Source organism: Anastrepha ludens, chromosome 5 (genome assembly GCF_028408465.1).
Source record: "Anastrepha ludens isolate Willacy chromosome 5, idAnaLude1.1, whole genome shotgun sequence".
Classification (NCBI taxonomy): domain Eukaryota; kingdom Metazoa; phylum Arthropoda; class Insecta; order Diptera; family Tephritidae; genus Anastrepha; species Anastrepha ludens.
This window is the reverse complement of record NC_071501.1, coordinates 124,420,406-124,437,130: the sequence shown is the minus strand read 5'-3', so window position 1 is coordinate 124,437,130 and position 16,725 is coordinate 124,420,406. Positions and strand designations below refer to the sequence as shown.

General features: G+C 36.7%; 1 protein-coding gene across 3 annotated transcripts in view; it reads left to right on the top strand.

The window, feature by feature from the left end:
• LOC128864389 (protein spire) overlaps positions 1–16,725 on the top strand; it is a 200,780-nt gene that overhangs the window by 122,126 nt on the left and 61,929 nt on the right. For all 3 annotated transcript variants that reach the window (XM_054104024.1, XM_054104022.1, XM_054104023.1), the window contains exons 5-7: positions 1,103–1,215; positions 10,182–10,299; positions 11,081–11,157. In XM_054104024.1, coding sequence (XP_053959999.1) covers positions 1,103–1,215; positions 10,182–10,299; positions 11,081–11,157 — 308 coding nt within the window. The remainder of the gene's footprint in view (positions 1–1,102; positions 1,216–10,181; positions 10,300–11,080; positions 11,158–16,725) is intronic.

Genomic DNA, 16,725 nt, shown 5'->3' with positions numbered 1-16,725 from the left:
GCCAACACCGCGCTGCCTGATGTTTGTGCAAAGCAAACATTTAATGAAAAAAATTTATGACTTGGAACGTTTGGCAACACGTGATGCCAGCGATCGGACCGATGCATGCAGCTGTACGCCGAAAGCAGATGACGAATCGCCGTTGCAACGACCGTTTGATTCATTCCTTAATTTATTTACTTACTCACACACACACATACATATACTCGTATACATAATTATAATACTTTTTTTTTGTAATTTTCTGCATTATTAAGCTCGTTGAACGGACACAAATGGGATGCAGTGAATTACAGTTTGTTTTTCTTTTCACTTTGTTTTACCTTATTTGGTCACGTTTTGTTGTTGCTATTGCTTCACACTGATCATTACAATTTATTTGACTGTTTCCATTTAATGTTTTTGCCATTTTCGTCGCACTAGTTCTGTGGTTCTTGCTTTATTTTTATTTCATGTATGAATGTTAGTGTGGTTGTTGTTGCTGTAATTTTTGGTTTTTGCGGAAAACCGCAGCGGTCGTGTCACAATCTGTCTGCTATCTGTGATTTGCAATCTGCGGTTGGTGATCGTCGGTTTGTAATTCAGTCTCACTTCGTATTGAATATCTTTTCCTGTATCGCAGTGTGTTTGTGTGTTTATGTATTTGTGTATATCGGCTCTGCATCAACAACCGGTGCCAGACTACGAATTAAGAGTGGGTCTGATTTTTCAAGGACGCGTGCGACTACTGCCCTGCTTTTTGAATAACTAAATCGCAGCGATTTGATCGACGTTAAGTGGCACAAAGGGGCAGGCAAGAGAAAAAGAAAAGAAAAAATAATAATAAAAAGAAGGGAAACTGGGGGGTGTGGACAAATTTAAAAATGCATGGATATCGTTGTTTTTATAGATTTTTTGTTGTTGTTTTGGCGAGAGAATGGATACCCCGGCCCATACGCATTTACATATCGTACATGCACACATACATACATACATACGAAATATACGTACCATATTCACTTAAAAATATTCTGTTGTATATTTGCCTCAAAACCTCATTCAGTCTTATTTTAAAATTTCTGACTTTAAATATTGAAATAAATTTAATTTCTCTCCTTTTCAGAAAACGATGATGACTGCATCGATGAGGGCATTGATGAGGGCCACCAACGTTGGGATGACGAAGGCGATGATGAGAAATGGAATGAAACCAAAGAATTTGATTTTGTGCTTGAGGTAAATAAATGGAATATTTAAATTTATAAGTACAGGAAAGAAGAAAAAAATAAATCTGATATTTGACTCCGCAATTTAGGCAAATTCGTGGGAATAATAAGTTTGGGTGCAATCGGAATTTTTATGCACAATTAACATAAATATTTATAAATTGCTAAGTGTCATCTGGCAAGAAAATTTTCAAAAAAATCGACAACCTAGTCGAAGTGCAAGTGTGATCATTTATTTATCGGTGTTTTTTATGAGCTCGAAAACTTAAAATGATAAAACAAACCTGAATGAATGAGGGAAAGAATTTTTGTTTATTATAATCTGGTAGATAGTTTCATGGCATTTATTTTTTGAATATTATATCCCGCATATGTTCGCCGTGGCTAAGAGTTAAATGGTCTATTCGATTAGTACAATTTTTGACTACTTTTTCCAATAAATCTGGCGCCATCCACAGTGGCTTGAATGTACATATAATAATCAATAATATATAATATCCGATATAATATCAATAAATCGATTATTAAGCGCGCTGTATGGCAAGTTACGCCATCTTGTTGGAACCAAATGTCATCGATGTTTAGCTGGTTAGTTTTTGAAAACAAAAATTCAGTCAGAAACGATCGATAGCGCTCCCCATTCACCGTAATGGCAGCTCCTTCCTCATTTCGAAAAAAAATAAGGGCCGATGATTCCGTCAGTGCTCTATGAACTTCGCTAACAGATTTTTCTTCGAAGAAAATTTCAACAAATTGGAAGCGTTGTTCTGGCGTTAAATACATGATGGCTTGCCAAACTTTACTCTAAAAAAACACCCGATACAATATCCACTCGCATGTAAATTCAGTAGAAAAGTGGCAAGTTCACCAATACACCGAGTAGACCTGTCTACTGAGATAAAAGGCGGTATCCACCCTAAGGTCTATGAGACGTCAACATATTTTTTGTCGATTTTGGACAAACCAAAAATGAGTCATTTAAATTTCAGTAATTTAAAATAAATCAGCCTTTGTTAAGGGGTGTGAAAGCATATTGAATATTCAGAGCTAAGTACTTTTAGGTTATTGTGGATGTTCAGGCTAATAGCACAGACAGACAGTAACGCTAACGACTTCATTGGGAATCAGCTCAGGAATTAAGTGCAACTAATCCGGATCAACTACTAGACTTAATACCTATAATTTTTAGCGAACCAAGGCAATTCTAGAGGGCAACACTGCCAAAAAACGACAGCTAATATCTATTGTGAATGAAAAATAATCAAATAAAAAAAAAATAATAATTGGCGCGAACACTTCTGTTAGGTGTTTGGCCGAGCTCCTCCTCCTATTTGTGGTGTGCGTCTTGATGTTGTTCCACAAATGGAGGGACCTACAGTTTCAAGCCGACTCCGAACGGCAGATATTTTTATGAGGAGCTTTTTCATGGCAGAAATACACTCGGAGGTTTGCCATTGCCTGCCGAGGGGCGACCGCTATTAGAAAAATGTTTTTATTAATTTTGCTTTCACCGAGATTTGAACCAACGACCTCTCTGTGAATTCCGAATGGTAATCACGCACCAACCCATTCGACTACGGCGGCCGCCATAAACAAAAATAATCAAACTTTGCAAAAAATGAAGAACAAGAAAGACTGGATGCAATGCTAGTTTACACTAAAACGCTCGAAGCATTAATTGTTTTGATATTTTGGAGCAGCATGAGAATTGCAATTTCATTTTTTTTAATAAATAGTTATTTTTTTATTATTAAAAATGGCTATTTGTGCATTGCGATATATTACACAGCCATATAGCCTACTCAAACTGATTTATGCTATTAACAAATTCTAAAACTGCTGTAGGCTTAATTTCTATTAGGAGGTTTAGATCTATAATCTCGCTTCCCAGGTAGTTTAGTCTGCGTCGTACCACTGATGGGTAGTCGCATAGAACATGTTCTGTTGTTTCTTGTGCCTCTTTACATAGTCTTCAAGAATCATTTTCTGCCACACCACTTTTCTTCGTGTGGTAATTGAGTTTACAATGTCCTGAGGTCCTGAGAAGCTCGGTGTATAATTTTATATCTTTCCTGCTGAGATTAAGGATTGCCTCTACATTAATTGGTTCTGGATCAATGAGTCTTTTTGATTGCCGTATGCCAGTTTGGGCTCTCCAGCACTCGATTAAGCCTCGTTGTTGCCTGTTGTACACTCTTTTTGCTAAAGTGTCCGCGATTTCATTCCCTTCGTGCCCCTCATGTCCCGGTACCCACATCCGAGTAACAAAGTTTCTTGCTGGTAGAGTTTCGAGAATTTTTAAACCTTCCCAGACCAAGCGTGATTGGAGTGCGAAGCTATCTAGCGATTTTACAGCTGCTTGACTGTCAGACAAAACGTTGATATTGGCACCGCGCGTGCGTCTACGAAGACATTCTCTGGCACAAAGCTCTAAGGCGTGGACCTCCGCCTGAAAAAGAGAAGTTGTTTTTCCCATTGCAACTGCGTGCTTGATGTGTGTGCGACAATTCCAGCCCTGGCACTGCCGCCTTTCATTTTGGACCCATCAGTAAACCACACCTGTGCGAACTGTTTTAAAGATATTTCATTGCGGTCCTTTTTGTACTGTTAAAGGTATCCAATAAGCCGATCAGCTGTTCACTAGTCCGCGTAACAACAATTTTACAATTTTAATAAGAATTAACTGCGCCGGTAATCCCGGTTACCTCCGCCATATATCATTGTTGTAAGACGCAAGTGGCTTCACTCTTCCAGTAAACTGTTCCACATAGAATTTTACTGCGAATAAAGCAACTTACTGTGGTATAACCAGGTTGTTCACAACCTTAACCAACTTTTTGATTTGTTTTCCCTTGTACTTCTTTTTATCAATTTATTTAAATTTGTTTGATTTATTTGCATATTTATATTATTTAAATATTCTCTATATATGTGTGCAGAGTTATTTTCTGATTTTTTATTTCCCTCTTATCACCTCTTACCATAACTGATTAGCCTAGATTTTCTTGATTGGCCGTTGTTTGTCGTTCGACCACCGCTTTCTTGATTTATTCCCACACTCTTTGAGACATTTTCTGCATTTATCCAATTACAATCTACGATCCACATTTACCGAGCAAAATTGTTTGTATGTTACAATACTTTGATGTTGTTGTGTCTTTGTGATCGTGCGCCGTGGTGGCTTATGCCGTAATACCTGCCGTTGACTTTTGAGTGGCTATATCGAGTGCTCAGTGAAGTGGATTAAGGTGTGCCCAGCGGTTTGATTTAATTCTCCAATTTTGCCTTGCGTATTTTATTACTTCTCTTTGGCAACTGCAGTTTTGAGGATTGACAATCAGATTAGGGAAGTTTAGGGCAGTAGGCCAATTGAATGGCAATGCAACTTTTGTGTTGCAACAAATTTATTTTCATAATTTTGAAGTTTGATGAGAAACAATGAATGTCTGACGGGCCAATGAAGGTTTTACTTACAGCTTATAAGTCGAGATTTTATATGCATAAGGCGGTTTTTCCATATACAGCCAACAGCCAACAAAGGGGACTTTAACTATTCCTTACTCTAAAGTGCCTTTAAATTTCTTTCCGTTTTCTTGGCTGTCTGACACAGATGCGTTTTTTAAACTGGCCTACAAGTCCACAATTTTCTTCAACTATCAAACTTTAAAGGCCAGATTTTTTGTATTTATTTTATTTATCGCCTTACTATGCTTCACTCTAAACCTAACTAAAAATTTTGGAGCACACATCAACTAACATTTTAATTTATGTACGAGGCTCGTTTGAAAAGTCAACGAAAAAATTGTTCGGGGTAACCCTTTTTTACTTTTCGACATAGTTTTCTTATAAGCTTACACACTTCGTTCAATGCTGTTCTACAGGTAGTTTGTTGATGCCTTGTAAATAATAGGATTTTTCCAAGTCTGAAAAATAGCCTCCTCGTTTGAATAAAATAACTTTTCTGCCAGCCATTTCTTCAAATTGGGCAACAAAAAGTAGTACGAGGAAGCTTAGTCTGGAGAATAGGGATGTAAAACGAGTTGGAACCTTATTTCCATTTATTTTGCGACCACAACTGCTGGGGCGTGAACTGATGCACTGTCGTGATGGCAAACGAAAATCACTCGATTTTCTCGATTCAAACGAATGCCAACACACAAAGAAATATACCGATCCGGCTGAAAATTGGTGTGAATTCTTCCAAAACATGCTATTAACTGAACATAACCTCGATACAAGTCAGTAGTGCCATCGCTCTGACTTTGCACGGACTTTTCAAACCACAATCATATATCGGCCCGAGAATTTATTAGTTTTGAGAGTGTGAAAATGCAATTAAAGCTTAATTAAGAAGGCGACTTTTAGTGATTTAAATTTTTTTCAAAATTTCCTAGCATTATATCAATGGAATATTCAGCATGTAAATAATTCTATCAGTATTTATGCTGATCGCTCACTTCGCAGGTCATTGGTTGGTAGAGATACTGTTTGAGTGACACATCTCAGACTCAATTAGCGCAAACGGTGTCTCAGGTCATAATCGACTATATTCGTATATGCACCGGATAGGCCGGCCTACTGAGACAGAATGCCCAGAGTTCTTGTAAATGTCCGCCCTTGATTGGAACTAATTTGATTTCTTCAAGAAATGTCTAGCTGATTCTATTACTATTAGCAATTCTCTAGGGATTCTGAAGATGGCTTGGCTGGGGGGAGTTATAGATGTGGCATTGAAATACAAAAGAAATTTTGGGGCGAAGTGTTCCCTTATTCCTATACTACCAAATGTCATATATTCTCTTCTCTATCTTGTAGTCGCTGGTTGCATATGAAAATTAGCAGCTTGGTTTTTTTAGATTTTTTTACTACCAAAGCAAGAGCTGAACCCCCTGGGCAATTTACAAAGGTGATCAATATAATAGCAGAGCGATATATTGAAAAGTTTTGACTATTTATTTATTTTTTATACATTTTTTTTTTATTTATTGATCAGTACTCGATATTCACAGTTAAGTGCTGGAATTCACTCACCCGGGTTCGAAGACCAAGGCTTGCGCTCTGTTGCTATTAGTTTTCGTTATTTTCATTTCTCTAGCCATTAAGTTTACTCTCCTATAGTTTCACGTATGATCGATGTTGCTTTTATGAGGGATATTTTGTAGAAAACCTTTCATACTTATCAGAATCTTAAGAAAAATTTTGGGTATACATGTTTGAAGTCCTTTCAGTTTTATCATAACAAAGTGAAAGTTTGAAGTGGCTTGAAATTCGTGTTAATTTTTGATAATTTCTTAAGTTCTCTGTGCTCGCTTTAAACTATAGTCAAAAATCGCCTTTTCATTCCCAGCTGATGACAGTCGTGTAGGTACATTTATCGTCATTGGGGTATTTTTAATTTTATTTTTTATGCCAAGTATATGTATTTATTTCCCTGAAGGTCTGTCATCAAATAAACAAATATGTATATCTGCATATGTATGTATGTATTTATGTAAGCCTGTTTATGCATTTGCGCAATGGGTTTTCATGCGTGCTCACATATTTATCGTACTTTTTATATTTTATGTAACATACAGCCAGCTAGAAAAATATGTGCGCACACGAATAGACATACATACATAGATGCACGCGTGCATAGTCCATGTCTCTGACAACAATGGGTCAATAAAATACGTCAGCTGTCAGTGCGTTATAAACAAATGGCCAATATTCTAATGCCCGTCAGCAGGCAGTGAATTGGTCGGTCATAAAAAAGACGGCTCAAGCTAAGCTAAGCAACGTTGGCGGCGTCTGGTCGCAGTTGCAATCCGGGTGGCTGCGGTATTGCTGTCGTTATAGCTTTTGCTTCTGCAATTGCAACACAAGAAGCCCGGTGCCCGGCGAGCCAAAGCGTTCAACATGTGCACCAACATGTGGCACATGCTGTCATAGACTAACAGTAATGGAAAACGTGCAACATGCCACAAAATGCAACATACCACAAACGGTGGTTAGAAATGCCCAGCAACGTACATGTTTGTAAATGTGTTATGCATACATATGTATTCAGATGTGTCTATATGTGAGTGCAATAGTACGAAATTGAGCGCAGCAAAGTTGTTGCACTTTTTCTATTTTTATTTTGTTTTTTCTTTTACTTTAAGAATTAAAGACTCATTGGCCAAGAGCCAAACAAATGCTCGTTGAAAAGAAGACAAAGGTGAAAGGTGTACATAACAAAAAAAATGAAAAATCTCTGCTGTCTGCAATTTTGACTAAAAATTCCGAGTAAATAATAGTTGGCACACTTATTGCCAATATTAGGCTTTTTAGCTACTTTTTCATAATATTTACGGATTGCAATGGGTGATCATGCGCTGCATATACGAACATTCACCGTCAGTCAGCTTTTGTCCGTACAAGAGAGGTGTTCACTCAAAAGGTACATACGATTTGGTATAAGAAAAAAATGTACGCTCAAGGGAGTTTTCCAGCTAATAAAGGTGTCCAGAGGTGTCTGTTAGCAAGGGGTACACTGTATAGGTATGTAAATATCATGTGCGTCAGATGGCAGAATTTTTTCTTATTTGGAAGACTTTGGCAAAACCTTTAAGTTTCACAGCTGAACAAAGTTTTTCTTGTTTCCAATGCGAAAATGCAATGACCACTAAATCACTAAAACGGTAATAGTATTGGCAATAGTAAAAATGATAAATATAATGTTGGGAAAATTAATAATAGTAGTAGTTATGGTCTTGAGAATGATAATATGTAGTATTAGTAAAGGTAATAATGATGATAAGGATATTAATAATGGTAGTAGTAATGGTAATGGTCACGGCAATGGTTATTGGTAATGATAATGATTATAGATATATTCATAATGGTAGTGGTTGTGGTAATGGTAATGATAACAGCAATGCTTATGATAATGATAGTTTAATGATTATGCATTAGAAAAGGTAATGGTGCTGATAAAGGTATTTATAACGGTAGTAGTAATGGTAATAATATGTAGTACCACTGGTAATGGCCATGGTAATGATAATTCTCAACGGCAAGAATAATAGTAATTAGCAATGGTATTGGTAATGATAATGGTAATGCTAACTGTTAATGATAAAAATATGCGAAATGGTAATAGCATTCGTAATGGTAATAGTAATTTTAATACTAATTGTAATGGTAATTGTAATTTTAATGGTAACAGTAATTGTAATGGTCATGGTAATTGTAATAGAAATTTTAATTGTTAATAACGATGGTAATGGCATTGATAATGATAAAAATATGTGTAATGGTAATAGTAATGGTATAGTTAAAAGCATTCTTAATGGTAATGTTGCGGATAATAGTCGGGGTAACATTAATATGTGGAGGTATGCTAAACGAATAACCAATTTTAAAGCTAATAATAGTGCAAAAATAGCGTCAGCCCCATAAAGTATAATTAAAAAAAAAAATTTTATAGTCTTAATCCCAAAACGGAGCAAAATTTAGTTTCGATCAAATGAATATGCGCTTTTTTATTTTTTATTTTTTTCCGCTATATATGGCTATATTTTATGAGAATTAAAGCAAATTGCAACTTATCTATAAAAATATGTATTTATAAGCGAACTCAGCCTGACCACAACAGTTGTACTTATGCATTTTTCCTCGCAATTTAACGGTAATAAATATTTCAAATACCCAATGCTGCTAATAACTCGCCGTATTAATAACCAGTTCGGACATAATCCGCTTGTACAACATAATTTTTGCGGCTAAACAACTGGTTAGACGTTACAAATGTATTTAAATACATACATACACACATACATACCTGCTGACATGCACATGTTTGTGTGTGTGCGCAAGTATCTAGCGAATATAACAAAGCGGCAGTGATACATCCCAGATATCAAATCACCATAAACAAGGTTGCATAACCGCCTATCTGGCATTAGCAGTCGTCAGCCTCGCCACCACCGCCACCCCATCCAAGTCGTACTTTGCTTCGCACATTCTCCGCAAATAGCAGCAATAATTTCCACATTCAAATAAACTTTAAGAATTGTTATTTTTGCTTTTCCTGTGCGGTATATCTGTGAGTGTGTGTGTGTGTGTGTGTGTGTGGTAAGTGTGACAAATGGCGGTGCGCTGCAAAGGGGGAACAGGTAGAGGAAAGTTATTGGCATTGAAGCGTGTGATGATTCGCAAGAGAATGCGATCACATGCTTCCACGTGGCAGCTGAAGAGGGGGCGAAGGCTGGAGGTGCTCAGTGGCATATGCAGAACAAAGTGGCAGCAAGAACAAGCCAAATGCAGAGTGAAATATTAAAAAATGCAAAGTGAAATATCAAACTCTAAGCTGGCTTAAAGAGAAGTGCAATAATGCAGAGAAAAAAATTTGTGCGACGGAGTTGAGTGAGCGTAGCGAAGCGGCAAGCAGAGGCGGTCAAGCATAACACTGGCGATGACTCAATTGCACTTGCAGTCAATATGACAAAATAAATAGAAGAATTTTAAAAATTTCTCTCTGCGAATTTTCACACATTATTGGCATTTTCCATTGCATTTTCCACGCGCTGCTGTTAATTGTGCAGTTCATGCTTGTTTTGCGGATTATGTTATGTTTCAGTTATCGACTCACAACTAGGCGGTAAATTTTTCCAACTGAGCAAAGACTATATTTGAGCACATCCATTTATATACATACATATGTACATATGTATGTGTGTAGTCAAATTCAAGTGTGAATTTGTGTTTTTGTTTTTGCTTGCCGAGCGCATCACACACTCAAGGGATGATGTAAACAAGTGTTTGGCACTTGACAGTCAATGGAATTGCTCAAGTGAAGCAATATTTTTATTTATGTATGTACACACATTTATATGCAAGGCTATTATATAACGGTTTAGCACTCTACTTATTTTTCGAACATTGATTTTTCTCATATTTTAAGTAAATTGTTTACATCTTCTTTTGTTCACCTGATTCCTTTGACTTTGGCAGGCCTGCAAAAATCATGTTAAACCCACTGTACCTGAGGAGCATTACAAAGCGGTCTGTCGCGCGCTGGTGACTGAAGCAATCGAGTTGCGAATATTCCTGCAACAGGTCTTGAATGACGGTGAGTGCAAACACTATAAATTTCGTGAAGTTTCAGGCTCGAGGATGCGGCGGTATATTTGAAAGAGAGTAGGCAAAAAAAGAATGAAGTGAACTGGCAAATTCAACAAAATAACAAAATAGTTGTAAATAAATATGATAAAGCTGGTTTACAAATTTTGATTATTATTTTTTCGTGCGCAGGATATCTGCATCCAATTCCTGTGTAGAACCGCGCGCTGATTCCGAAAATCGATTAAATTTTTTTTATGAATAAGTTTGCGAGATATTGCAATTTACCGTAATTCAGCCAAGAAAAAATATCCAAGGTATCTACATTGAACAGGGCAAAAACTACAAGATGAATATATTTTTGCTTCGGCTATCGTAGACGAATGGGATGGTGCGTGACTACCGTTCGGAAGTGAGTAGGTTTGAATCTCCGTGCATGAAACAGTGAAACGATCGAAAAAGAGTTTTTCCAATAACAGGCAATGACGAACATTCGGTTCCGATATTTTTTGTTTTTTTCACCTAAAATGTCAAAATATATAAACAAAAATGTACAGTTGAGAGTAATTAAAACAAAATTTGATAATACAGCTACCAAATAAATAGAAAAGAAACCAAATCATCTGCTCCCTGATACCACCTGTTCAATGCGCCTTGAATGTATCGTTTTTTTATTAAAATTTTTTATATTCAAAACAAAATTCCTTGCTTTTCAATTTTATTACTTTTTTATAATTTCTATATGGTTTTCATAATGTTTAATTCCTCTTTGTGCCTTATGTTTTACTCAGGTGCCGACAATCTCCATTTGGAAGCCGATTCACAAACATCCAAACAGGAATTAGCCAAACTAGGCTTCAACGATTGGGTGAGTGTTTAAAGATATTTATTTAATAGGTCTATTTATAAGTTCGTGCGGTTTTACAACAGATGACGTAACTTGATTATTATTCCATCGATCCACATTTCCAAACATTCATTGGAGAGCTACTGTCGTAAGGCACAAACGTCAGTATAAGTTTTTTATTTGAAGTGTAAACAACAATATTTTTACCACACTTGAAAATGTCGAATTTCGTGCCAAATAATGTGTTTTTGCGGGGAATTCTTCTTCATTATTTTAATATGAAGAAAAAAGCAGCCGAAAGTCATCGTATCTTGGTGGAAGTTTATGGTGAGCATGCTCTATCTGAGCGAACGTGCCAGAAGTGGTTTGCACGCTTTAAAAGTGGTGATTTTGGCTTGGAAGACGAAGAACGCGAGGGTGCGCCGCCAAAGTTCATGGATACCGAATTGGAGGAATTGCTCGATCAAGATCCGGCTCAAACGCAAGAAGAGGTTGCAAAAACTTTGGGAGTTGATCAATCAACCATTTCCAAACGTTTAAAAGCCATGGGAATGATCCGAAAGGTAGGCCATTGGGTGCCGTATGAATTGAAGCCAAGAGACGTTGAACGCCGTTTTATGGCATGCGAACAACTGCTTCAACGGCACAAAAGAAAGGGTTTTTTGCATCGAATTGTGACTGGCGATGAAAAGTGGGTCCATTACGACAATCCAAAACGTCGGGCAACGTATGGATACCCTGGCCATGCTTCAACATCGACGTCGGCGCAGAATATTCATGGCCTGAAGGTTATGCTGTGTATCTGGTGGGACCAGCTGGGTGTTGTGTATTATGAGCTACTGAAACCGAATGAAACGATTACGGGGGATGTCTACCGACGACAATTGATGCGTTTGAGCCGAGCACTGCGAGAAAAACGGCCGCAATACGCCGATAGACACGACAAAGTTATTTTGCAACATGACAATGCTCGGCCACATGTTGCACAAGTGGTCAAAACATACTTAGAAACGCTCAAATGGGATGTCCTACCCCACCCGCCGTATAGTCCAGACCTTGCGCCATCCGATTACTATCGCTTCCGATCGATGCAACATGGCCTGGCTGACCAGCACTTCCGTAATTACGATGAAGTCAAAAAATGGATCGATTCGTGGATTGCGGCAAAACCGACCGAATTTTTCACAAAGGGAATCCGTGAATTGCCAGAAAGATGGGAAAAAGTAGTAGTAAGCGATGGACAATATTTTGAATATTAAATTTGTAACCATTTTACGTCAATAAAGTTTCAAATTTCGAAAAAAAAACCGCACGAACTTATTCATAGTCCTATTAATAAAGAGTTCAATTTTGAAAAAGTTCTATTTTTCATATGAACGCTAGTTGAACTAATCAATGCGAGAATTAAAGGTTTCTAGTTTTGCTAACATTTCAAATCTAACGTGAAAATCCTCACTAAACCTACCGTCTCATTTATAAGGCCTTAATTGTCTACAACTCACAGCGAAATTTCTAACTTATATATAAAATAAAGTCAACTTTTTGTGTGTGTTCGCTAACCGGCCGTGTCTTTGCACCGAATTAAACCAAACTTACACACATTGTTAAGTAGGTATTGAAGATGGTTTACGTATAGTTTGGATGCCTATTGGTGGATAGGGCTCGAGATATAGGTCAAAACGTGGACCCGGGTAACCTTCGGATGTGTATGTACAATATGGGTATCAGATGGAAGCTGTTGGTGAATGCTTTAGTTCAGAGTATTTTTCATGCCGCTCCGTGACTAGGGTCTCGAAATAGAGACCAACACGTGGACCCTAGAATGTGTTTGTACAATATGAATATCAAATTGAAGCTGTTGGTGAATGCTTTAGTACAGAGTATTTTTCATGCCGCTCCGTGACTAGGGTCTCGAGATAGAGACCAAAACGTGGAGCCTAGAAGGTGTTTGTACAATATGGATATCAGATGGAAGTTGTTGGTGAATGCTTTAGTTCAGAGTATTTTTCATGCCGCTCCGTGACTGGGGTCTCGAGATAGAGACCAAAACGTGGAGCCTAGAATGTGTTTGTACAATATGGATATCAGATGGAAGCTGTTGGTGAATGCTTTAGTTCAGAGTATTTTTCGTGCCGCTCCGTGACTAGGGTCTCGATATAGAGACCAAAACGTGGAACCTAGAATGTGTTTGTACAATATGGATATCAAATTGAAGCTGTTGGCGAATGCTTTAGTACAGAGTATTTTTCATGCCGCGCCGTGACTGGGGTCTCGAGATATAGGTCAAAACGTGGGCCCGGGTAACCTTTGGTTGTGTATGTACAATATGGGCATCAAATGAAAGCTGTCGATAAGTGCTTTAATACGGGGTAATTTTCATACCTATTGATGACTAGGGTCTCGAAATATATACTAAAACGTGGACCCGCCGTATCTTTGCGCCGAATTAAACCAAACTTACACACATTGTTAACACTTGATGATCATGAAAAAAGAAGATTTTTTTTTGATTTCAAATCAACGCAAATGAATAACTAAGAAACAATCGTCAAAAAGAAAAAAGAAATTTATTATTTTTTCAATTAACAATCGCTCACGTGCTTATATTTTTCTTATACATTTAGGAATTTTCACGTGTAAATTGGAATTAATTAATGTAAGTTTTCATCAAATTTAGTGGATTTATTTTTTCGGTTCATATGCGATAAACTACGTTGCACCATGAGTGAATCAAATAAAAAAAAACAAAATATAATCCACAAAATTTCAGAATACCATAATTACAATAATGTTTATTACAGTACAAATGCCAAGACAATCGCGTATTCATATTAGTCGCTCGACAAATAATAATAGGCGCATGAGAAATGCTCGGAATAACGCGACATCAGAAGAACGTCAAGAAGAAAATGAAGCAAATCGGCAACGAATGGCACGGTCCAGATCAAATCGACCAAGAGACATCAATTTGAACAAAGCTGCTATGTAACGGAACTAGACTTGTAGTCAAACGACTGATGAATAATGTTATCGAAGCAACTATTTTAATTGGCAAATTCAAGAATGAAGGCGTTCTAATACCGAGAATTCCAATGATTCCACCTGAATAGCCATTTGAATTCAAGCGTTTGCAACTGTCCATTCGTTTAGCATTTGCAATAACTATCAATAAATCACAAGGGCAAACTTTAGAAATATGCGGGATGAATTTAGAAGAACCAGTATTCACCCATGGTCAACTATACGTTGGCTGTTCACGTGTTGGGAAGCCAACAGCATTATATATTTACTCAAAAAATAGAAAAACAAAAAATATTGTTTATGCCAAAGCGCTTGAATAAAGAATAAAGAAATAAATAATATGAAAACCATATATTTTCTCTTCTAAACCATATCTATTCTATTTTAGTGTGCCCAGCGAAGCGGGCGGGGTTTGCTAGTTTTTTTAATGAAATATTATTTGACTTGTACGAACAAGTATGGGTTACGGGGAAACCTACTTTACAGTGGTACAATACTGTGAAATGTGTTTTCTAAATATTAGTTTGGGGAAAAAGAAATCAATTATTTTCTAGGTATTATTGGCTGCGGTGATCGACGTCTCGTAAAGTATCGATCAAACAATTTAAAGTTTATGCTCGTTGTCAAGGTGGCGCTTCACACAAAAAAATATGTTTTTGTTTTTTGTTTGTTGTTCAAACATTCAGTTGTGAGTTACAGGGTGTTAACAATGGAAGTCAACAAAGAGAAAATTCGATACATATTACAGTTTTGCTTTGATAAAGGCGAAAATGCAAGCCAGGCCGCTGCAATTGTGATATGTGTCTTACAGTCCTACCAACATATGAAAAAGATATGGAGCAGTTCCCACGTGCGTGGTTGGTTTAAATTAAACATTCCCGGTACTTTTTGATTATAGGGTATATTTTAAGATTGTCCAGAAAAAAAGTTTTTTTTATGCAAACCCAAAGTTTTTTCTATTGCCAAAAACATTAGTCACTAACATTTGTATTTTTATATATTGTAATTTTTTTTTTTTATTTTATGCAGTAAGCACTTTGAAAATCGCCATTAGGACAAATGCACTTTTCCATAAATTTGGTACATAATTTTTGCAGGTGGATATTATTTAACTCCTGTTTTTAATTCTCTGACACAAACAGTCGAAAAAATAGTACCCTATGCTTTCTATTTTTTATGGTGACTCTGAAATTGTCCAAAATTAAAAATTTTATTCTCGTTATTTTATTTTTGATATAATTTTTTTTAATTCCTTTTTATTTTGTGGTTGCCAGCCTAATATATATATCTTTTAAGAAATTTTAAATAATTAACGTTATAAGCCATAAATAATCAAATTTTCTCAGCATTTAACACGAAACTTTCGAATTTTTCAACACCAAGCCCACCGCGATTTGATTTATCGAGCACTAACAGCCAGCCGAAAAGCAGACACACCTCAGCTGCTACAAAACCTGCAAAACATACAACTAAAGTTAATAAACGGCACGCTATTTAGGGCTAATTCACTGTGATTATGCTCTTAAATTAAATTAACAAAATATAGCCGACTAATTTGATTCGGAAAAGATGCGTGTGTGTGAATTCTAATGCGAAGTACTCGTTGGGGAAATGAGAAGCAAATGGTGGTCATGGTGAATGTGAGGTTGTGTATAATGCGAGTGCTTATTGTTGTTGCGCTAAATATGTATGTAAGTTATCGCACGTACCTACAATTGCATATTAATTGGGTATCCAGCCGTCATTTGGTTCAGTGATGTATCGGCAGTGCGGCTGACTTAAAAGGAAAAATCAGAGCAAAATAGTCGTGCATAAACCATGTATGTATATATGTATGTAGCTGCATTGATGTACGCATGATTACATACATATGCAACTTCGAGCCATTATTCAATTAAACGGCGCGCCTCAGTGCGAGTATTTTCATAGATTTACTACTTTTCATGTAGTTTGATGTAAGTCGAAAAAGGCGCAGATGTAACTAATTAATTGAAGTTTAGCATATTGCTTTCAAATGAAAGTGTTTTTGTTTTTTTACTTTTATAAAACTCCACGCCAGCTAGAAATTGCTTTCGTTTTCGTAATTTAAAGCGTTTTATTAAAAATTGTCTGCAGCCATGAAATTAGCACTTTTAATGCTTTTTGTGATGCATTCATATGAACGTGTGTGGGGTTGTGTGCATACATATTAACATGCAAATAAGAGTATGCATTTTACTAGACGAAATTATATACTCGTGCATATACGCCTTATTAAATTTGAAACTCTTTGTCCACCTTAATGATTCCCGTTTATTTTGTGACTGTCATTACACGTCGCTTAATGGCGTGAACGCTCATTTGGTTATATAACGAGGGCATGCGCTTTCTTTTCTAATAACTTTTTGGCTATTGGCTTTGGCTAACAACCGCGACTGATAAGCCACCATCGTGAGTGAACAGTTAGAAATCTTCATATTTCATACAAAACACACCGCAAAACTAAAAGCTCACAACGAAATGTTCAGCCAAGTAAAGTGCAAATGAAAAGGTAACAACAACAACAACAAGTAGGAAAATGAGAAATTA